A 23,830-nucleotide genomic window follows, 5' to 3' on the forward strand; every position below is an offset into this window, starting at 1 on the left:
GTCCTTACCCAATTATTATGTATTGCGTGCAATCTTGATAGTAGATTTCTTTCCTATCGTTTATAGTTATATCATTTATATTAGTTTTCATAATTAAATTTTACTCAAAATTGGATCAATGATCAAGGCTCTTGGCCAAGTCGATCTTTGTGCAAGTTTAATAACCACACCTTAGGTCCTTACCCAAGTATTATGCATTGCGTGCAATATTGATAGCAGTTTTCTTTCCTATAATTTATAGTTATATCATTTATATTAGTTTTCATAATTGAATTTTACTCAAAAATCTAACTTATATCCAAATAATATCTGACTTATATCTATATTTGAATAAAAAAATATGGATAAACTAATATCATACTTGTATTTGTATCTATTTAAAGTAAATATAGATATGCTTAATATTCAATTCGTATTCTTATCTATTTAGAATAAATATGGATGCTAATTATAATATATGTTTAATACTGACTCCTCAGTAAAACAAAAGAAGAAGAAAGGAATTATAGAATCACTGCCCAAACAACAACTTAGATGGTTGTCAAAGAACCTACCAGAAGAACTTAGCGGGCCGACCTTTCAGAAGTTCTTAGTGTGGCAAGGTGAACATCAAGGATATTCAAAAGCTCTTCAATTATGGTGGAATTGCTAAGGCTTAGGGTGCCTCGAACAACCTGAATCATCTCGGTCGATCATCTCTTTGTCTAGATCAGTAGACACATATCGTGTCCGCCCTCCTTCAGATGATCAACATTGTTTCAAGAAGGCAGAATGAGGCAACTTGTCCTTCGAAGAACTCCCACTTAGATTTTAATGCCCTCTTCAAAGCAGCACAAAGTCTAATCCTGAACCAAGGAAGATGGCTCGAACTCGAAAGTCGGGGCAAGTGATGTGGTAATAAATATTATATCGATATTGAACCCTGTCTAGTCTTGACCCATGACAGGTCCCCAAACCCTGCTTGCATTTGCCTTTGCCACCTTCTTCAATCCTAAACCTTCACATCTGTCCAGACCCTCTGCAATTATACATCCACCTTTGCTACTTCCATCACCACTACCCAGTGAGGGAATCATTCAGCCCTTCTTGTCCTTCAAGGTAGAGAAATTTCATAATCTCTTTGGCTGAGGAAATTTTCAAAATGCTATTTTTTTTTTTGATCCTTATGTTAGATTATTTTTTTGTTAATTCCGGACTAGATATAAGAAAGAATGTTCATATTATGTTATTCCCTACCCCGAGAAAAAAAGGAAAAAACATACCCTTATGGAACAAATATTCATATTTCATTCACATAGAAATTACTGTCTATGTTCATAATCTTGATATGTGATATTTTACTAAAGAATTTAAAATTACATTTTCTACTAATCATACTTATCTGCATTCTTATAATTTTTTATATATCTAACATTAGTCTCAATTGATTAGGATATACAGGGTTTGTTTTTCAACCTTGTCTTTCCATCAACTAAAAATTGAATAGGTTTACATAGAGAAAATCGTGCCGCATATTTTTCCTCAAAAACCATATTGTATACTAATTAAGGTCAATTCTAATCAGAGCTCTAATGATGTGACTAGAATTATAGGATGGCCTACATTTAAAACCTTCATGTTAAAATGGACTATTATTTAATGGTTTCAAAAATATATAGTTGTCATTACTTAGCAACTATGTGATAACATGAGCAAGTTTAATAGTTTCATATGATGGTAGTAAAATGAATGAGCATTTCTATCCATTTTTTTTCTAAAAAACAAAAGTGCTATATAATATAGTCACTATTTATAGAATATAATATAAAATGATATGCTATCCAGAGTAGATCAAATATATTAGCATAAGATTCAGAACAAATACTAAAAATAATAACAAAGAAGAGGTACTAGAAGAAAAATTTAGAAGCGAGTAATTACAAGCCAACAGTCGTATTCAGATCTTGCTTTCAGAAGAAAAAAGAACATCTCTCTCTCTCTATGTGGCGTCCCCCCCTAAAGGCTTCCTTCTGTCCATAAAAACAAATCATATCCTCCCTATTTCAAAGAAGCCATGCAGCCAAAATTCTCCAACAACTCTCTCTCTTTTTGACTATAAGACAAACACCTAGTAAGACAAAAAATTTTGTCTTTATTTCAAACCAACTCAATCACCTTTAACTTTACTGTAATTATTCTCTATCCGCAAGAAGATAAAACCTATTCCAACTCAACTTTTCTTCTGTTGAACCTAGGACTCAACATAACTAACACAGATCAGCATCATATTTAGTCAAGAAAGAAAACTAATCCATGCCTAGGAATTCTCAGTGACTTCAATATATAAAAGGACATGCATCTTAGGCCATAATCTATTAGGTGATATAGCATTGCTATTGATAGTATCCCAATTGTATTGTTACCCTAAGATGATTTTAATTTTGAATAAACAAAATCTTTATCATGTCTTAGGCTTGTGGAACCCCTGATGTTAATGTAAATAAGAAAACTAGTTTATACCCAAGTAATGGGTAAAATCTACTACAATTGTACCAATATTTTGAAGCAATATTGGGGTGCCTTATGTATTGCGCCAATTTCTCAAATGACACTTGGTTGCAAAATCACGTTCACTCTTTCTAGCCCTTCCATTGATTTAGATGTTGCTACCTACAATTCCTTGCAATCTAAACTGTTTATAGAGACAAGAAGGAAATAGCCAAGGCTATAATACAACTGCAAGATGGATTAGGAGTTGCACAACTCAAATATAATCTATATCTGAACCAAATAAAAAATTAAAAGCTTTATTAATTTCAACTTCAACTTAATTGCCAGTTCAACCATAATTGTATGATTAAAGCAGTTATTTCTGTGTGGGTGACGTAGAAAACCACTATTGTATAGTTATTGCACATTGTGGAGAACCATTATTGTGCAGTTAATGCATGCCTTGTTCTTGATAACAGATGCCGACCCATTCTTTATATAGGGAGAATTGGAGGATCTTTAGGCAAGTCATTCTCTCAACCTCACTTTCTCTAAGAACTCTCTCTTTCCACTATTTCTCTAGAATTCGACCGACTTGATTGTTGGAGGGTCCCCCATCGAAAAATTTCTAGCAAGATGACTTTGATTTTATGTTGAATTAGCATCCTATGAGTCCGGTTGGCCACTTCACTAACATCTTCATTATCCGTCAGCACGAAGCATTCCACTTTGGATCATAGCCGACCTCACCTCCACTTGAATGTCAACTGACTTTAGCAGATCTCGAATTTTAGCGGCAACATATTTTCATTTTCACAAAATACCATAAACAATATATAGTTTAGCACTAGCTATATTGAGTAAATAATAACTTCAATCCTAAATTTTTATATTCTAGATTAAATTTGATTCTTAAGTACTTTGCACATATTCTATTTTGCACCATGTGTTTATCCTTGAATGTAGCAATATACATACACACATACACACATACACATATACACACAGACACACATACATACATACACACATACACATATACATACACACATATACACATACATACACACATACATACATACACACATACATACATGCATACATAAACACACACATACATCCATCCATACACATACACATACATACATACACACATACACATACATACATATACACATATACTTACATACATATACATATATACATACATACATATACATATATACATACACATACATACATATACATATATACATACATACATACATGCATGCATGCATACATACATACGTGCATACATACATGTACATACATATATACATAGATACATATATCTATATATATATATATGTATACATATATATATATATATATATATATATGTATACATATATATATATATATATGTATACATATATATATATATATATATATATATATATATTATATATATATGTATATATGTATACATATACATATATATATATATATACATATATATATATATATATATATATGTATATATGTATACATATACATATAGATATACATATATGTATATATGTATACATATACATATATGTATATACGTATATACATATATATATATATGTATATACGTACATACGTATATATATGTATATACGTATATACGTATATATATATGTATATACGTATATACGTATATATATATGTATACATACATACATACATACATACATACATACATACATACATACATACATACATACATACATACATACATACATATATATATATATATATATATATATATATGTATATGTATATGTAATACATATACACATATATGTATATACATATATATACATATATATATATACACACACACAGAGACACACGCATATGTGCATGTTAAAATATATAGAGAGAGAGTGAGTCCATATTTACTCGTTGAATTTGATTATTGGAGGTTAAAAATGCAAATTTAAGTTTGATCTAAAATGTTTAAAATACTAATTCACAAAAACAATCATAGATTTTTACATCCCCAAAATCAATATACTGTAAAATGCTACTAAAATTATACATGAAAGAGTTTTGAAAGCATCACCTGTCACTTTTTGTTGTTATCTACTCCTTAGAGAAGCAATCCAGTCTTCCTCCAAGAAAATCTTGTGCTTTACAAACTAATCAAACTTTGGACTCGTTTGGTTCGCGGGAAGTATTTTTCCTCCTAGGAATATGATTCCTGGGAATCAGATTCCTAGGAAGAGGATACCTAGGAAAGTACTTTTGGCATGTTTGGTTAACCATGGGAAAGTGACAAATTTCCAAAGTGCTTATGTTTGGTTGACCATCCACTTTCCTAGGAAAGTTATGTATAATTTCTATTATGCCCTTAATAAAAATTAAGTCTTTAATGCCTCTTTAATGCTTCTTTAATGCTGAAGGGTCTTTTTGGGAAAAAATAAAAAAAAGAGTGATTCCCACCTCATGGGAAAGTAACTTTCCCATGTTTCTCATGGGAAAGACTTTCCCATGAAATGTGGGAATCATATTCCCATGGGAATACAATTTTTCCATCTCTCTCCTTTGAAAACTCCAACCAAACAAGAGGCATTTCATTACTTTCCCGTTGACCACACTTTCCCCCCTATTTTTCCTGCGAACCAAACGAGCCCTTTGTGCATGCACTGCCCAACTATCAAAGCTATTCAGCGAGGCAGAATATTAAACAATAACAACCCTCAAAGTTTCCATATTAAACCTTGACCCGTCTTCCCCTCTTTCTTCTTCTTCTCTCCTCCACGCGGCCATTCCGGCCATTCCACCCCGAGGCTTGGCTCTCTCTTCCCCTCTCCTCCCCTTCTCGTCCCGTTGCCTAACGATTCTAAAACCCTAATCCTTCTTCCCTCCTCCTCCTCCGTCTGTACCAGAAACTAGGGTTTCTACCTCGATTGTTCCCCTTTTCCCCAAATCTAGGGGATTTCTGCCATCGGTTCGGTGATTTTCTTTGTTTTCATCTCCTTACTGAGCGTATTTTGCTTTTTTTCTTTTGAATCGGCTGCTTAAATGGCCTAGGGTTCCAAATTTTTTGATTTTGTTTAGATTATAGCATGGCGGAGCGAGCAGATTGAGGTTCGCCGAAGGGTAGAGAGGACTGAAAGGGGCGGAAGATATGTACAGGGATCGAGGAGCGAGCGGGTCGAAGCCGGAGATTGGGACCCTCGATCGGAAGCGGATCAATGACGCCCTAGATAAGCACCTGGAGAAATCGTCGCCGTCGACTTCCAGGGGGCTGAATGGGAGGGAGAAGGAGAGACTCTCCGTGCCGTCCACCTCTGTCGGAAAGCAGCTGGACCACCACAGGAACCAACGCTCTGCCCCTCTTTCCAATGGTAGCCTTCTTTTCCTTCTGTTCTTGTGGAGTTCTTGTGATTTTAATATATATTTATCCATGCCAGGCTTTTCGGACCGAAAAATTGGAACTTTGAAAGAAAATAATTTGTGTAGCAGCCAAAAGGGGCCTCTAGATGTAGTTCTTCCCGATTTACAGTTCACTTTGATTGGATGGTTTCTCCAAACAAGTGAGAGTAACATATGTTCTCATGCTAATTTCTGATTTCTTTGGCTGCCGTTGGTCATCACGTACATTGTATTGTGTAGTGCAATGAAGAAGTCTAGGTCATAAATTAAACTAAGTTTTATTTTAGTTCACAAACGGGGACTTCATCAAAGTTTATATTTTATTCATGAATACAAACTTTAATGCCTTCTGTTTTTTAAGAATCTCTTTCAGGTTCTGGACATAATTTAGGTTCATTGAAGACAAGGATCAGAACTTCACTTGTTGCATAAATTTAAATTGCTTTTAGTTTAATTATGGGAAAAATGTAAATAATGATATAAACAAAAAAAACACTTGTTTGGTTTATTTGTTATAGAAGATTTGTGCAGCTGAAAATAATTTATAAGTTTTGGTTGCCCATGATTTACCAAGACATTTCTTTCTGTTGTCTGTGATAATTCAAGTATTCTTATTTTTCAGTCACATGCGAAATTTATAGCACATAAATATTTCTCTTGAAGCTGTGACAATGTTGTTTTGACCATGTTACAAATTGATGTCTGCTTTGATGACTACTGAGAGTTTTGACAATTCAAAATAAGAGTTCAGAAAATCAAGTCACAACTCGATAATGTGCATGATGTGTTCAAGCTCTGGTCCCTAGAATGAGGCTACGCTGTCTTTTTGAGCTTTATTATAATCCATTTATGTATGCTTATTATTTTCTGTTTCATTTTCATCAGAAGAATCTGAAACAGAAAGTGAAGAATCAGACGTTAGTGGTTCTGATGGTGAGGACACATCTTGGATTTCATGGTTCTGTAACCTAAGAGGGAATGAATTCTTTTGCGAAGTTGATGACGAGTACATACAAGATGACTTCAATCTTTGCGGGCTAAGCGGCCAGGTTCCTTACTATGACTATGCCCTCGATCTGATTTTGGATGTCGAATCCTCTCACGGTATGCATTAATGCGTCTTTAGTCTTTGCATAGGATTTTAATTTATGAAGGATTCTATATGTAATTTCAAGATAATGGCACGTTATATTGCTCTTACAGCATGAATTAATGATTCTTGAGTGCTTGCAACTTCATAGACTCTGGTTCCTTGAGAGCATTTTAACTTCTTTAAGCGTTTTTTGTTTTCATGTATGTTGACTTTTAATTGCTCATAGTTATCATTTTCATCATTATTATTGTTTTAATAGATAAACTGTTTCTTGCCTTGTCTTTCGTTACTGGTAGATCCTACCTACATTTTCTCGACTGCATTCTTCAGGCATTGACACTAATTTCTTCTATCATTGACACTAACTTGGGATATATAGTTGTTGGTTTCCTAGCTTGCTTTGAGTTTTATTTTGTTTAGAACCATCAAAAGGTTATCAGAAAGTAACAGCAGTATAATACATTAAATGAGAATCTATGCCTAAGTCATAAAACAACAGAAATACTAAATGGATCGTTGTGTATCAACACAGCCTGCCACCAAAAGAATCCTAAAAATTAAATGGGTAAAGTCTCAAACCTTGTTCATAACAATATGCATGTGCATGAATACATATATCAAGGCAGCCCTCCACTAGAGGAAACCTTAAGAAAATAAAAGCAACTCTCAACCTTGCTTATAACTATATGAGTGGAAAATAGAATAAATTCATATGTTACAGCCCATAATACCTTTTTTCTTGTAGGTTGGAGACAAATCATGCACTTATGGCTCGAGTACTTTGATACAAGGTTTGAAAACTTTTTTGGGTTTTCCTTTCGAAGTCTAGGTAACAGTGTTGGATGGACACAAACATGACAAGTGGATTTGGACGTGTCCAAGAGACTAACTCAGCAAGAGGAAATAAAGGAGATGCATGAATGTGTAGAAAAAATAAATTTAACTAATATGTATAGTAAATATTTTGTAAAAAAAATGATATTTAAAGATTTATTTGTTAAGGTCTTCCAATATATGTTTCTCATCTGAACTTCCCATTTAGCTCAAGGATTTTAGAAAATTGAAATTTTGCAAGGTTATTGTAATAACTAATTTTCCAATCTCTGAAAAGAACAATAACTCATGTTTAACGTTATCATAGCCAATTCAACTCATGTTTTGAAGACTCCACCTCTTTGCTTATTTCTAGAGGTTGCAGCCAAAGAAAAATGATGAGCATTCAATGGTCCAATGCATATTCATCCAATGGTCCACTGTATATTCAATTTGGACAACTCTCCAACCTGGATTCTAGGACCTGGATGCAAATTTCCAGGTAATAAAACTATGAGAGTTTTGCTTTTGGAAGTTTAGACGGTTGTAGTGGTTCTGTAGTTTTGATATCTTCTATTGGATATTATAACACTCCAGAAAGTGTCAACGGCAATTAGGTAGAAGAAAATTTAACAGAAATAAAATTCAATACAAATAAATTGTATTATGCTAAACTATATCAAAATAGCATTTTAATCTTTTAGCAATTTTGGTTGAAACCAAGATTTTCTAGTTTCATATTTGGAGTTCTAGCTGAAACTTCAAAAGATGCTCATGAACAATGGCGACTAATTTCTCATTGGATAATAAGGCAGATATACACTTCATCTAAACATGTAATTTGTTTTTGCTATTAATAGGCAATTAATGGCTTAGATTTGGTAGCAACTTCCAGTATAAGCGATTCAATTCTCTAAGCTCCCTACTAAATCTCATGGATGAGGTTTGAAGCTTTGGCCAAAACAAATCCATTTCCATATTGTAGCCCTGAAAATCTGAAACTATATTTAAATAAGTTTGGCCAGTTCATTGAAACAATTTTGGTGCATTTTTGGTAGTTTCATCCAATTTGGGCTATAACTAGTTGAAACTAATTATGAGTGTTATTGTATTTTCCTGGTTTATTGAATCAGCAAATTATACAACCAATTAAAGCCATAAATAGTTTGATAATTTCATTAAAACTAGTGCATGACAAATGGGAAAAAAACTTTGGAGAGCGGTTTGGTCATCCTAGTGTATTTGGTGACAATAACTTCACTAAGCAGAGGCTCTTACTAGTTTCATGTGGTTAAAGAGTTTACTGACAATGCATTTGGCTTATTAAGTGATATTAAACTTCTCTTGATGCATTATATTATATCCTTATTTTTTGTAGAATCTAGACTAAGTCAAGCTATCCACATGCTTTGAAATATAACTATATTTAAATCTCTTAAATGAAATTGACTCCACTTTCTCATCCAGGCTATTATGAACTGCAAAAGAAAGAACGGCATCTCTATTTTGTTTGTGTTAGTGTTATGCCTTAGAGACAAACATAGTTCATGACATAGGCATTGTTCACCTTTCCTTCCGATTATTTCTAAGTCCAAGAGGTACTCTACAGGGCTACTCCATAGTTTCACGAGCTTATACTACAAGTCTATATCTAGGCTTCTTGATTTCTTGGTGGGCTGCTCTCTTCCCTCATGTTGCCTTGTTTAGAGACACAATTTTAATGTCCTTCAAATTGTCTTTTAATATCTTAAGTATCAGAAATTATTTTTTCTTGATAGGATTATTTGGTTACATAAGTAGAATAGGAGCTTTCTATATTAGTGATGAGCAGACTTAGGCATTTGGTATTTGTTGGCATATTATTTTCTTTAATTTATAAAATCAAATCCAGGAGCTACTATGCATAAAGCATGTTACTATGATTGTGTTTTAGAAACAGTATTTAGAAGAAGTGTTAATTTGAAGTAAGTGTTTCTGTCTTCTGGGCAGGGCTTTGGCAGCAATGCTATCCAAGATACAAGCCTCTAAAGACTTTACGATCATGTCCCTACCTCAATATTCCAATTATAGGCATTATATTCATTAAAAAAATGACGTTATTGAAAAGAGTAATAAGTTTAAAAAACATCATGATAGTCTAAGAACCAATACAGTTTTATGTCAAAGAGGTCAATAATGGAGGTTACTTTCCTACATAGCCAATAGATATAAAAATATATAAAATGGAAAAAGATCTACATAAGGTCTTTATTAACTTTGAGAAAGCTTAATATAGGGTATCAAGAAAGGTAAATTAACGGGTTTGAAGAAGTGTGCATAAATGGTGCATATAAAGCATTAAAGATATGTCTGCTGGAGCAATGACAACCATAGGGAGATATCCTGGTACACTGAGTGTATTTACAATCATGGTGGACTTGCACCAAAGATTAGCATTTAATCTGTTGTCTTTCTACATTAACCAGAGATAAATTTTCCGTAAATATGTGGTTTGATGTATTGTGTTGCATGTGATGCGAAAAGAATGACGTTTTTCTTTAACAAGATTAAATTTTGAATTGGATTTATGGAAAAAAAGCTTTGGACCGCAAGAGATAAAAAAACTAGCAGAAATATATGAATTGCAGCTTTAGCGAAGATCAAGATTTCAAGTACTGGCTGGTGTTGGTCTGTGTCAGTTAGTATTTACCTTGTCGGATCACTGTTGAATCTCATCATAGTTTGGCATGGAACCTCCAAATTATTTTTTGAAGAATTTTAATTAAAAAGGGCATCAAGTCCATTTTTCATTTTGGCGCATTGTGACTTGTTGATTGGCATGGAGTTGCATGCTATGCCAGACAATGACATTGATGCTTAAATCCTTGGGAAAAATAGAATTGAAGAGGTGACCTAGTAGAGTAAATGAGCATGCAGTATTACAATGCTATTGGTTTTGCTATATAGGGTCTACTATCCAAAATTAATGGAGAGATGGATGAAGATATATGTCTAGGATTAAATCCAATTGGATGATGTGTTCTCAGGTACCATGTCATGAAGGCATGCCTTTGGTGCTGAATGTTGAAAATTGGGAAATAAAAATGCATGTCATATAGGGTTAAACTAAGAACTTGAAAATCAAAAAAGAACATGGAAATCAAAGAATTACATATGTTTTGGAAATGGCCGTTCAACTCTAGAGACTCTTTAAGTGACATTCTTTAGGAGATGATCCTTTTGTAAGGGAAACTTCTATCACTTATAGGCTTGATAGGTTTAATTTGTAAATAAAAGTCTTCTTTATTCTCTGTTTTTTCACTGTTTTCTCTTTATTCCTATTTCTTTTTTCTTCTTTGTTTTGTGTTTTTTGGAAATCCTTATAAAACTTGATTTGTTTGAGCCATCATCCGAAGCTTAAAGGGTTGTTGTATGCTTGATACATTCTATAGACTATAGAGCCGCACTTTTTTGAAAACTTGGACCTATAATCAGCATCAGAGTCGAACTCTTATTCCTAGCCAGCCTGAAATTTTGGATGGCCAAGCACCTGCCGTATAATTTATTTTTGCAAATTTATTTTGTAGGTTAGTTCATCCGGTAAATGAAGTTTATTCATATGTGAAATTGGCTGAAAGGCCTATAAAAATAGGCCTAAGGTCTATGGGCTCTCCTCACAAATCGGTCTTGGAATTGCAATGGGTGATTCTACAACGATTGTTTCTAGTGCTTTTGATCCTTCTTTCCTAGGTCTTCCTTTTGAGAGATCCTGGTAGATGAGGGATGAGTTGCTCTCTCTCTCTCTCTCTCTCGTGCATGGTGGTTCCCATGACAAGAGCCCCTGTAACCCTGCAGGATCAGGAGAATATTATTGATTTCCAGATATTGAATGGTCAATGATGAGGTGCTATTACTTTTTTCCTAAAGATTTTTTTTTCTGGGACTCTTCTTATGATGCATGGTGACAACCACTTAAGACTTTTGGATTAGGTGACTGGTTTTGGTCGAAACATGCATAAAAGTCAATTTATTCGGATGGTGGGACTCATGGTAGAGCCAAGGAAGAGTGTTACTGCTGTTGTGAACTGGCTATTAATAACAATTACAATAACGAGGTGGAACCCATGGACAAACATCTTGTTTGGCATCAGGGAGATGACCTTGCTTATAAAAGATGCTTCAACAATGTTAGACATCTGCGCTGAATCTAGGAATGACTTGAATCTGATGAGTATCAAACAGCTTATTTTATGACATCTTTTTGATTTGAGATCATATTATCAAAATTTTCCCCTATTGTGAAAGAATGGAGAATTGATTTGTGGCTGATTGCTAAATCTCAAGCATCTATGTTGACCACTAACATCAAAGATGTTCAGGAATGAGTGGAAGGGGAATTTGAAGGTAAGTAGGGTTACATGTTCCCTGTATGCTAGCTATTTCTTTTGCTGAATGGGCACTTCATGCATTCTTGACAACCTATGCAATTGATTTTTCAATTGATCCTAGCATGTGGGGCCTTCTTTGAGCCTTCACATCCTCTACTTGGCTTAACGATCACTTTTCAATGGCTCCTCCATATGCAAAGAATGGCATAGCCTCTTCAAATGCAGGAATTGTAAGGGAGCTGTTGCCATCTAGCATTAGATGGAAAGAAAGAAGAAAGGGGAAGAGGTCTTTGGTGAGAAGAGAAGAAAGGAAGAAGAAAAAGGAGAGAACGAGGAAAATGGAAGAAGAAAAAAAAAGGAAGAAGAGAGGGGAAAATGGAGGAAGAAAATGAGGAAGAAGAGGAGGGGCACAGTGGTTTAAACCATCCCAATTTAGATGGGGAGAAGCCCAGTGCCAAAATCTTTGGACAATAGGGCTATTGCTGTCTAAATTCAAAACCTCTAGGAACCTAGGTGACATCATCATGGGGGCACATTAGCCATCAGATTTGAATGGAAGTTAGGAAGCCAACTGAATTGTTGAGGAGAACTTTTAAACCCTGCATAACCACATATTGTCTAGTAACTTGTATCAAAATCCATTTTTTTAATGCTTAACTAAGGCAAACTAGGAAACAATCAACTAACGCTGATCAACTAGACTTTCTAGGAAGTGATCTAGGAATTTGTTGACTGACATTTTCTAGACAAGAAAACACATTGCTTGGAAGTTTTAAGGTCGAGACTTGTGTCGACACCTAGTCCTCAATATTGAATCTTCATAGTGATGACACTTGTGGAAGTTAGATACATGAAGTCTAGGTTGTTGTGTTTCTCCTATGCTAATGGCTCAAGGATGACCTTTAGATGGTCACGACTATGCAGCTGTAAGTAATAAGATCTTGATAGCTTGTAATTGAGTTCAATATTAGTTGGGATCTGCGGATCTACCATGTGAAATTCCAAGTCAGTGAACATGTCCTGGAACCTGCAAACATCGAAAGAAGAATCTACCATATTGGGGTTCTAGGTAAGCATCTGAGCTTAGGGTGTTTGATCTCAAAAATTCTGAATGTCTTGAAACAGTAGTATGTCATGTATGTTAGAAAGGATTTTTCACCAATCAGTATGCACTCAGAGTTGTCTAAAATGGGGATGTAGATATCCCTCAACACTGGAGTCACATCAACAAGTATTTTGCACTAGTCAGTGCACTTAGAGTTGTCTAAAATGGGGATGTACGTATCCCTCAACGGTGGAGCCCCTTCAACCATGTACTCACTTATGTGGTCAAAGAATTTTTGCCATACGATTTGGTCACAAGAAAATTGATTAAAGGCATCTAGAGTCACAAAAAGATGAGCTATGGAGATGTAGTACTCGAGTTGCTAGAAGTTGTGGACTACTAAAAAATCTTTGTCCTTTGTTGTATTAATAAGGGCCCTATACAAATGAGCTAGAGGCATCTTCTTGTTTTGGAGGTGGCGGTAAATCAGTTGCACATGCTACAAAGAGAGGGTGAAGTGCCCATTTGAGAGTAGATTAAGCCACATATGTAACACACAACCCTATTGACCTTCAAGATCTCCTTCAACTTGTGCTTAAGCATAAACTGGAACTCATTGGGGAATCAAAGATCATCCTACGGCTATCTCATAAATGGTCTCATATTCTTCAGTCTCCCTGGCCACTAGATCTATGATCACCAGAACTATCATCGCTTCTCCCTTTGGTCTTTGAATCTGAGTGAATTGACTCCTCCGCACTCTCCATTGGGCTGCAACTCCTTTTCTTTTTCTATCAGGCTGCGTCGAGAAGCTGCTTGCTTTTCCTTCATGCTCCTCTGCCTGACTATGCTGGGAGAATGAATGTCGCCCTTCTGACTAAGTCAACCGGGTATGGTGGCATCGTCTAAGAAACTTTTGCTCATATTTCAAGAAGGATGTCTCAAACATGGAGTCATATGATGATCGGCTCTCCAGTGATCCCTATGGTTGTGGATCTTCAGCTGGAAGCATGCATAGAATATTGTGATCTGCCCATTGCTTTTCATCCATCCTATCCTCGTTGGATACAAAACTAGACAATCGTGGAGGCGATCCTGGTTCATCAAGCTCTGACTCCTACTGCTGGCCTATAAGCCATCCGATCATAGGATCATTCTCATTCTGAACAGAAGCATTGTGGGTCGGATATGTGTACTTCGGCTCTACTATCTTTTGAATGCACTTTAGCCTCAACCTCAGATTGTAGTGGACATTTATGAGATCGCTGAGGCGTCTCTATATCACACGATTTCTTTGCTTGCTGTGGATGACAATGAAGGTGGATTAGTTGCGCTCATAGCCACCTGAGGAGACCATCTAAGAGAGGATTTGAATAGCTAACCGCTTAAGATTTCTTGCCGATAAACCAAAATGAATCTATCATTCAGCTGCAAAAGTATTGAAGAAATTACATATAAAATAGTATCATATTAATAACTATAAAACGTTATATTTTTTTTTTATGACAGCTACCGAGACTCTAAAGTTGTTAATGCCCTTCCTAAATATTTTTATCCGTGAAAAAGATACATATTATAATATGTTAATGATTGAAGACACGAGTTAACTTACACATGCCACTTAAGTTAACTTATCTCTTGTAGACATAGGGCCACGACTTCTGGATCAGGCTTCATCTTGTAGATTACATTACATAGAGTGGTTCGCATCAGTTCCACTCTAAACCTCTTGGTGCGAAGCTGTTTATTGCCTTTCTTGGAAAGACGTGCGAAACAATTTCAATTCCGCGTTGGTTCGGTTCGGTATGGGTGAACCGAGCAATTCGGCCCGATTTGGCATACCATGCCTTGGAGCATATGTGGCACATCCATGATTCAGGACGTTCAGAAAATTTGAGACCAAAATCCTGTGCTTATATACTTCTTAGGATAGGACCAAGTGGTAAATTCTTCTATCAACATCAACAAGATCGAGGACATGTTGACTCACTAGGATTTCATATTACAACTAGCGAATTCGAACTAAAATTGGACAAAATGATAGGATTTTGAGATCTTGTTGCTTGTATTGCTATGACCATCTTAAGATGATCCTCGGACCATCGGCAAAGAAGGATAACAGCCTGGCTTAACTAACCTATTGTTGAGTGGTGCTGCCATCGTTGGTGAAAGTTTGATCTTGAAGCCTATGAGGCCTGGATATAGGCATTGATCTTGAGAATTCCAAGCAGCATTTTCCTAGCTAGGAAAATGTGAGCTAATTACTTCCTAGATTAGTTCCTAGTTAGTGTTAGTTGATTATTTCCTAGTTTGCCTTAGGTGTGTAGAAAATAATTATGCAACGGCAGTAAGTTCGGTGATGGTACATCGCTTAGTATGTTGGCTAATATGGTATAAGAAAGCAAGTTAAATGTAGTAGTATTGTAATATTGAGATGGATGTGTGGTGAATTTATGATGTATGGAGTGAAAAGTAAGAATTGAAGTAGCCACAGGAGATGCAGAAATTAAGGATAACGTAAGGGAGAACCGGTCTATTGAGCTGATAATGGGCATGTACAACAAAGATATGAGGGGGTTCTAGCAAGCAAGGGTACTTAACGATGTGTTGAAGGATGTATGAAAATGAGGGAAAGAACTAAGGTAATAGAAATGGAAGTTGTGAAAAACATATGGAAAGCATGAAATTGCATTTTGGGTAGTGGCAAACAAGAATGCTTGGCGAATGAGGATCCGTAAATCTAATGCAAATATCTGGGACAAGGTTTGATGATTGTAATTATGTTGTACATATTCTTTTCTTTGTGGCATTTGTTGTAGTGGTCTACCCCACTTATGTCAAAGCATTCATACTTGACTTTTTATCCACTCCTTAAGCTATAGTTGTTTTGTGTGATCGCATGGACTGCATGTATCTTTCATAACATCCACGTGCCATTAGATAATTTTGCTATTTAAAGCATTGCAACTTGATCTATATCTTACCATACACTTGCATTGCAGACACTATATTTCAGGTTTTGATTCCATTTCTTGTGGCTTTTCCTAACAAAGCAATTTTTAAGTTGGTATCTTGTAGAATTATACCCTGTTTCGGCAGTTCTTTTCTCTTTTACAAGTACCTCAGGCAAATAATCATATTTCTTCATTTTAGTCTCTCTCTTGAAATTCTTACACATACCAGTGACCAAATAAATTTTGTTTAATGCAGTGTCTCTTGGAACTTACAAATACTAGAGTTCAATCATCATTGTCATCATCATCATGATCATCATTGTTGTTGTTATTTGTTATTAAATGATATCTATCAATTAACTGGTCTTGCATGTATTTCTAGAATTGCTGTTCGTACATCAATAATTAGTTCTAGGTCTTTTATTTGATTTCCCAACACAGGGCTGTGTTCAAATTTTTACATTCATGGCTGTTTAACATTTTTTAGGGTCAGTTATATGAACAGTTTCCTGTATCATAACTGTCGAACTCATTGAGACAATCTTTGAAGATTTGCAAGTATGTAGCTATGACATTTTTAACTAATAAAAAAAAACACCTGCCACGTCCACTAACAGGGCAGACCTGGTTGTACCTTTTTTGTTGTCAAAATGTAGTACATGTCACACTTTGATTAAAATGATAAGCAAATGGCAGGACTCTATCTCTCTTTCTCTCTCTATGTGTGTGTGTTTCTATGTAGCTCGGCATTCTAATAATTACAATTGGTTTTGGCCGTGCAAATGGGCAGGGGATATGTTTACTGAGGAACAAAATGAGTTGGTTGAATCAGCAGCGGAGATGTTATATGGTCTGATTCATGTAAGATACATACTGACCAGCAAAGGAATGGCTGCAATGGTAGGCTCTCTCTTGGCTTTGATGTGCTGTTTGGCTTTGTCTACTCGTTGCATTCGATAGTCCTATTTGGCTTGAAAATGACTACTTCAACTGGATATTTTTACAGTTAGAGAAGTACAAGAATTATGATTTTGGAAGATGCCCAAGAGTTTATTGCTGTGGTCAGCCCTGCCTTCCAGTTGGGCAATCAGACATTCCTCGATCTAGTACTGTTAAGATCTACTGTCCAAAGTGTGAAGACATATACTACCCTAGATCTAAGTACCAAGGCAGTATCCTTTCAATTTATCACTATTTTTTCAAACCTTTAACTTCTGCATTAGGAAATAAATAAACCAGTCTTCACACACACATGCACTTAGAATCCAAATTTGTTGGAACCTATCAGCGTAAAATCAAAGATAAGCCATGTAAATGGAGGACCCACATCATCTCTTATGATTGAAATTGCTTAAAATGCTTTTAGAAAAAAAATAATCTCCCTTGTTGTCTCGTACCTATGCATCATATGGATAAAAAGAGTAACCATATTCTCTAATTTGTTGGAAAATTATCAAATTATTCTTGATTTTCTCTTAACTGAATGAGTCTCTAAATTATTTTTCTTAATCGAACTATTCAAGCATTATTCAATTATTCCTAAGTTACTATGTATTGTTGTTGGTGCTGGTATTTTTGCTATCCTTATTGTTCTTGCCTCACTCTTGCTATATTGTAAAAATTTCTGTTTGTTTTCTCCCTTTAATTCTTTTTGAATGTCTATCTGAACTCATTTCATTTGACAAGTTTGCCTCTTTTTTTTTTGAAAAAAAATCTGAATCTTTGACCCTAGCCTAATTGTTTTCAAATTCTGAATTTGTGACTTTGGATACAACTCGGATGGTACCAGTAAAGTGTGTGCTTGTTTTCCCATTTTAATTAGCATTCCTTTCTGTTGACCATGGATCACTATGTTAAATCACATGGTTGTAATTTTTATATTGATGCTTGTAAGCTGTAAGTCAAATCAAAACATTTTTACAGGCCATTCTAACTACATTTTGTTTCTATTGAGGCACAAGTAGGAGACACAAAATGTTGTGTCCCAAATTCGGAGCATGACATGGTCGTGCTACCGTAGGGTATTGCCCACAATTACACGAAGCCCATAATAAAAAGTTCTTCATAAAAATTTATAGAATAATAAATTCAGTCCAATTCCATTCGCTAAACAAAGAGAAGTAGGTACAGAGCGTCTAAATCGAACATTTGAACATTCAGGACTACATAACCCAAACTTTATGGTCATAACTATATTTATTGATAGCTTGCAACTATACTTCAAGCTTTATACTTTCATTCTCCATTCATTTATTCTTTTCTGCTTCCAGCAACCTTAAGTATCTGAAAGAAAAACATGAAGAGATAAATGAGCTGTGGCTCAGTGAGTAACGATGCACCACCTTACCAGATCAAGCATAAATTTTTACATGATTTAATGCATTATTTGGAAAGTGAAGTTATACTGTAAAATAAAATACTTCATAAACATAATAACAAACTCTTATAACAAATCAATTACGTATGCACAAATTATGCAAGTTCGTAAAGCTGAAGGTGCAATTTAAAATATCCACAATCATTAAATGTTTACCATTTATTTATACTTTTAATCAAAATAGTGCTCACAGATTTTCGCGCTACGGTCACTATAATCTGTGACAGGGCCGTTTTCGTTGGATGCTAGCTCCAGGGTGTCGATTGGCTTTCATTTCTAATGGCGGTTATAGCTATCTGAAAACTTGTAAAATATTTTATATTTTTCATAAATCATACCTTTATAAATAGATTGGAAATGCTAAATGGCATCGCAAAAGTTAAAATGCATAATCATGCCATATATATCATTTTCATAATAACATGCAATTTTTCATAATCATAATTCATATGTAAATCATTTATAATGAAGTATTCAATAAGAATGCTATTTTGCCAAGAATATGGATCATTTTCAATTATACTAAATTTTTTTAAGAAAATGCACGATCAATCATGTTAAATATAATTTTATAATTTCATACTAAAAACTGATCTATAATTTGAAATTAATAAGGTTTGTGTCAAGGTCACTTATTTCTGTTCGCCCAAAGATCACTAGGTTCAGCTGGGTAAATCTGCTGGACCTATCAAAACCGTTTAAGAAGAATAAATTATTTGCTATTCATTATTTAAAGATCTAAGTATAAATTAAAAAGCTCTAAGCAACCCAAAATAGACTTGAGCAGGTTTCAAGTCCCGACTAGATAAATCGGTTTAGGATCTACAGATCAAGTAGAGAGAGAAAGGTTGAACCTAGGATCGGACCTCGCTTACTGGTTCCGATCTTTTAGAGAGAGAAATAGGGAGATTAGAGAGAGAAGAGAGAAGGAACGAGATATAGAGAGGAAGAGAGGGATGAGTTTTTCTCTCTCCTCTTCTTCTCTCTCATCCTTCTTCTTTTCTTGGTAATCAGGAGAAGGAAGTGGGTGGATCAATGGTTGTCGTGGTTAAGGTCCGGCGGTGGCAGCTGGAGGCGGTGACGAGTGGTGGGGAATGACTGGCAACGGCTGATGGGGATGGCCATGCTTAGGAAAAACATAGAAAAAACAAGGTAGACGGGCAGTGCCCCTAGCTACCTTGGGGCAACCTTCTCGGCCCAAGGAGGCTTTGACAGGGGATGGGGAACTTACCGGCGAGAGATGAAGGTGGTGTACTTCGGCCGGCGGTGGCGATTTCCAGTGGATCTTGACGAGAGGATGAGGCCGGCAACCGGGGGGGGGGGAGGAGCCGGCGGCAGTTCAATAGCCCCGCGGAGCCTCAACAGCCACGGTTTGCCGTGGCTTATCTCAACGAAAGAGGGGAAGCAGAGGATCGCGGGCATTGTTTGTTTCGATCCCTTCTTCTGTTCTCTTTTTTTTTGAATTTGAATCAAAGCCGGTTGGGCCTGCCGACTTTGGTCCAGTCCAAGCCTTTTTGGCCTGATTCTTACACAAAGTATGTGCTTCTATTTAAATGTTTTAGATTCTGACTAGTGGTATAAATTCTCTCGTTTGATTGTAAATTGTTGGTTTTGCACCGGTGGAATCAAGACTTTTATCATTTCAATAGGTCTCTCCCCCTTCCCTCTTCCCCTGCGCCCCTTCCCCACCCCCTGCCCTCCACACACACACTGACAGACACATATTGGATATTCTCAAGGATCCAAGTTAGATGTAGTGGTTGGCATCAAGGGGCTGCCTAAATGCATGGATGCGAGCCCTATCTGCTTAAGGAAGCCATGGATACAACATTTGTCCTTGTTTTGACATTTTAAACCATGTCATTCATGTGGGAACTTTCTGCAACAGATAACTGCATCTTGGACGGTCTTATTTTTTTTCTAAACAGTTATAATCAGGCTGCTTTTTTAGTCTCATCTTTCTTTTATGGGATTCTTTTTCTTGACATTGTATAGATGTTGATGGAGCTTACTTTGGCACCACCTTCCCTCACCTGTTCCTGATGACATATGCACACCTGAAGCCGCAAAAGCCATCACAGCGTTATGTTCCAAGAGTATTTGGCTTTAAAATTCACAAACCATGATGTTGGAGGTGGAATATTTATAATGAAACAGCTCATAAGCTTCATCATTCTACTTTTATTAGAGGAGATACTCTGCGCAACCCTGCAAGGTGATTAGAGTGCAAGATCAAACTAATTACCAGTTTTATATATTGAAGAAACATCTGAAACTAATGAAGCTATTGCTTTATTTGATATTAGCTGTAACTAAAGTGCCTTCTTAAATTTTCACGGTTTGAGAATTATTTTCATGCCTCATTTTTGTAACTGTCCGTATTGCCCTTAATTGATTGGATGCATGTTTGCATACGTAATCTCTCTCTCTCGCTATCTATCTCTATCCCCCCCCCCCCCCCCCCCCCCCAAAGAAAATAAAAGATGATATGTCAATTAGTGTTTTTTATATGCTGGCCGTCGATAAAGGCTATGGATATTGATCTTATTGGTTTAATTAGTTTATGCTCTCCATCAAGTCACAGCCATTCAGATGCATTTTGTAGGTCTTTTTTTTTTTTTTTGGTGAATGCGGAGAGGCAAGCTTTTTTAGTTTTTAAATTAATGCCTGTGAAGTGAGGGACTTTTTTCCCCGTTTCAGTTTGCTATTGAAAGCTATGCTATTCAGGAAGAGCTGCAACGAGATTTGATAGTATATCTTTTCCAATGCTATTCTTATCTAATTTTTTGCTTGACTAAAGCTGCATTTGTCTGTCTCCTCTTTCCCCTACTGTTTTTTTATGTTTTTGGCCCCTCCTAGTGCTCCATCCCTCGGATGAAAGATCCCCAGAGGCTGATATATTGCATACCTGGTCGTCGGCCCATTTCAGTGTTAATTGAACCTTAGTCCATCGAGCACTAATTCTATATCCTAGTTCAGATTTCCTGGGAGTTGCACCAGAAAGCTGAATGCATGATGGCTTCTTGGGGTGCCAAGAGACTTGCAGTATAATCATATCTATACAGTATAAACCCGGGAGTTGATTGTTGGTGAAGCTTCTGCTTCCACGGCCATGGCCGCTAACGGGTTCAACAAGAGCATTCGCTAACATAAATGCCCTTATTTATGTGCATGTTTCAAATTAGCTGGGGGCTGCTAATGAGGCAGAAGATATTAGAGATAAATGGCTATCGTATCTCCAGCAAAATGTTTATTCTTGGCCGTCTCAACACTTCCTACTGTGAATCTTTTCAACTCCTTTATCTTGGAATAAGAGGCGGAATGTTAATTTGAATGACAAATGATTGGTAGATTCAACGATCTGAATAGCATTCACAGTCTGCTCATGAACTGGCCCAATCCCTCTTTTTCCTTCAGGTGAATGTAGTGAGTTTAGAGATGATACTGAAATAGGAGATAGCTTTTATCTTCAATCGTAGCTTGACATATTGCGACATAATAAAAGTGCATTCCTCTTACATACTTAAACACAAATAGAGTCTATATATTTACACATTGACACAGTGAGATATTGGAAGCTCTAGAACCATGCTGAACTACAGAGCTTTTCTCTGAAATATTGTGCTTCGAACAAATTCAGTAGAAGCTTGCACACCATCTTGCCACACCAATCTAATTCTTCACCGGTACCATGTAGAATGATACAATCTTACATAGGACCGTTTGATGCCTAGGTGATCCCGAAGGATCCTTAGACTCGATGTGCACCGCTTTAACCACTATGAGCGGGTTAGATAGGATTCAGAAGCGCCGTCCGCCATATCAAGAAGCCGAGTCGCAAACTAAACTTTAAGAGGCCATAATTTGGTCATATGATGCCCGATTGAGATCTTTTTTGAAATTGGGTATCTTTTCGAGATCTGCAACTTTGAGCTAATTGAATCATACCAAAATTTCATCGTTTAGGCTCTGAAATAAGCTGGCAAACTGAAAGTTTTCTTTTTGATAAGACTTTAACCGTGCATAGCTCTCTATATAAGAAGAATCAGGTGGAGAAACAGAAGAAAAAGTTGATGTAAAAGTCGAGATCTACCTCCTTGAGATTTTTAACTTTTTGTAAAAAAATTCTACTAGAAATATCTATTTTGGAAAAAGGAGTCTTATTAGGGTTAGAAAAAGAAATTCGACTCAAATTGTATTAGGACGGACCTCATATTATAAATAGAGGTTGTGTACCTTATTTTTTTAATCATTAATAAAAGAAAAGGAGACTTAAGTCTTACTTTCAAAATTCTTCTATTTTTTTTTTAGTTATCTTTCGAGAGATTCGAGTTGAGCGAATTGAAGAAAATCTTCCTTCTTTCTGATCGGATCAAGTTGGTATCAAAGCTTTGGTTCTGTATATCAGAGCTCCACCATCCAATGAGGAGGACAAGGATGAGCAACCTACGAGTATGAGAAATCTTTCTTTCAACTATTTGAAGTTGAGGCTCGAATCAAGCTCCCTATATATGACGGGGTTGTTGAAGTGAAAAAGCTAGATGACTGGCTAGACCAATTAGATACATACTTTACTATCTATGAATACTCTAGCATCCAAAAGGTAGTTTTTGCCCATCTCAAGCTTTCTAGCCATGCTCTTGCCTAGTATAATTCGTATATGAGGAACAACGACGTTTCAAATCTGACATGGAATAAATTCAAGGGCCTAATCAAGAAGCACTTCTACCCATTTGGCCATGAGGAGGATCGGTTAATCATGACAGAAATATGATCGGTCTGTCCACGACTACACCACCGAATTTCACAAGCAAGCAATCTCACTTGAAATATCATTCGATGATTATGCAATTTTTTATGAAGTACACCGGAAGTCACCATGAGATTATCCAAAAGGAACTAAAACTCTTCAAAGTTGAAAACATCAGCGGAGCCAACATGAAGGCCAATTGAGGAGAAGAATCAGCCTAGTAAAAGTAAAAAAGGGCAACAAGTTCAGAAAAAGTGGCAAAAATCCATGTTAAGACAGGGAGCAAGGCAACAAGCATGCCTACATGACTCAAGAAAATTATTGCAATCATTGTGACCTCCGTGGGCAAGAAAAAATGTTAGAAACTTCACCTTGAGCTGCAACCGAAGAGAAAAACATAGAAAGATGAGGATTCCAAAAAGAAGAAAAAGACGGTTCTCAATACTGTAGATGTTGAGGAGCTGCCCAAGCTTGAGCAAGTAGACTCTAAATTGAGCTTGACAGCAAGAAAATCCGAGATAGCAACAGAAGCAGATCTATAGATGCAATAGGAA

At 36.0% G+C, this 23,830-nt stretch overlaps 1 protein-coding gene across 3 annotated transcripts; it reads left to right on the forward strand.

Moving 5' to 3' along the window:
- Positions 1–5,211: 5,211 nt before the first annotated feature.
- LOC103707360 (casein kinase II subunit beta-1-like) lies at positions 5,212–20,945 on the forward strand. Of its 3 annotated transcripts, none has more exons than XM_008791813.5 (6): positions 5,212–5,449; positions 5,560–5,849; positions 6,763–6,981; positions 16,940–17,049; positions 17,156–17,321; positions 20,522–20,945. In XM_008791813.5, the coding sequence occupies exons 2-6, from the start codon at positions 5,630–5,632 to the stop codon at positions 20,650–20,652; spliced, it is 846 nt and encodes a 281-aa protein (XP_008790035.3). In that variant the 5' UTR covers positions 5,212–5,449; positions 5,560–5,629; the 3' UTR covers positions 20,653–20,945. The 3 variants fall into 3 exon arrangements, with proteins under 3 accessions (XP_008790035.3, XP_008790034.3, XP_026660569.3); XM_008791812.5 differs by having other exon boundaries at positions 5,222–5,454; XM_026804768.3 differs by having other exon boundaries at positions 5,281–5,454; positions 6,766–6,981; positions 20,522–20,876.
- Positions 20,946–23,830: the final 2,885 nt, after the last annotated feature.

This window comes from Phoenix dactylifera, chromosome 16, assembly GCF_051530095.1.
Source record: "Phoenix dactylifera cultivar Ajwa chromosome 16, Ajwa_hap1_PhDact_Kaust_v1.1, whole genome shotgun sequence".
Classification (NCBI taxonomy): domain Eukaryota; kingdom Viridiplantae; phylum Streptophyta; class Magnoliopsida; order Arecales; family Arecaceae; genus Phoenix; species Phoenix dactylifera.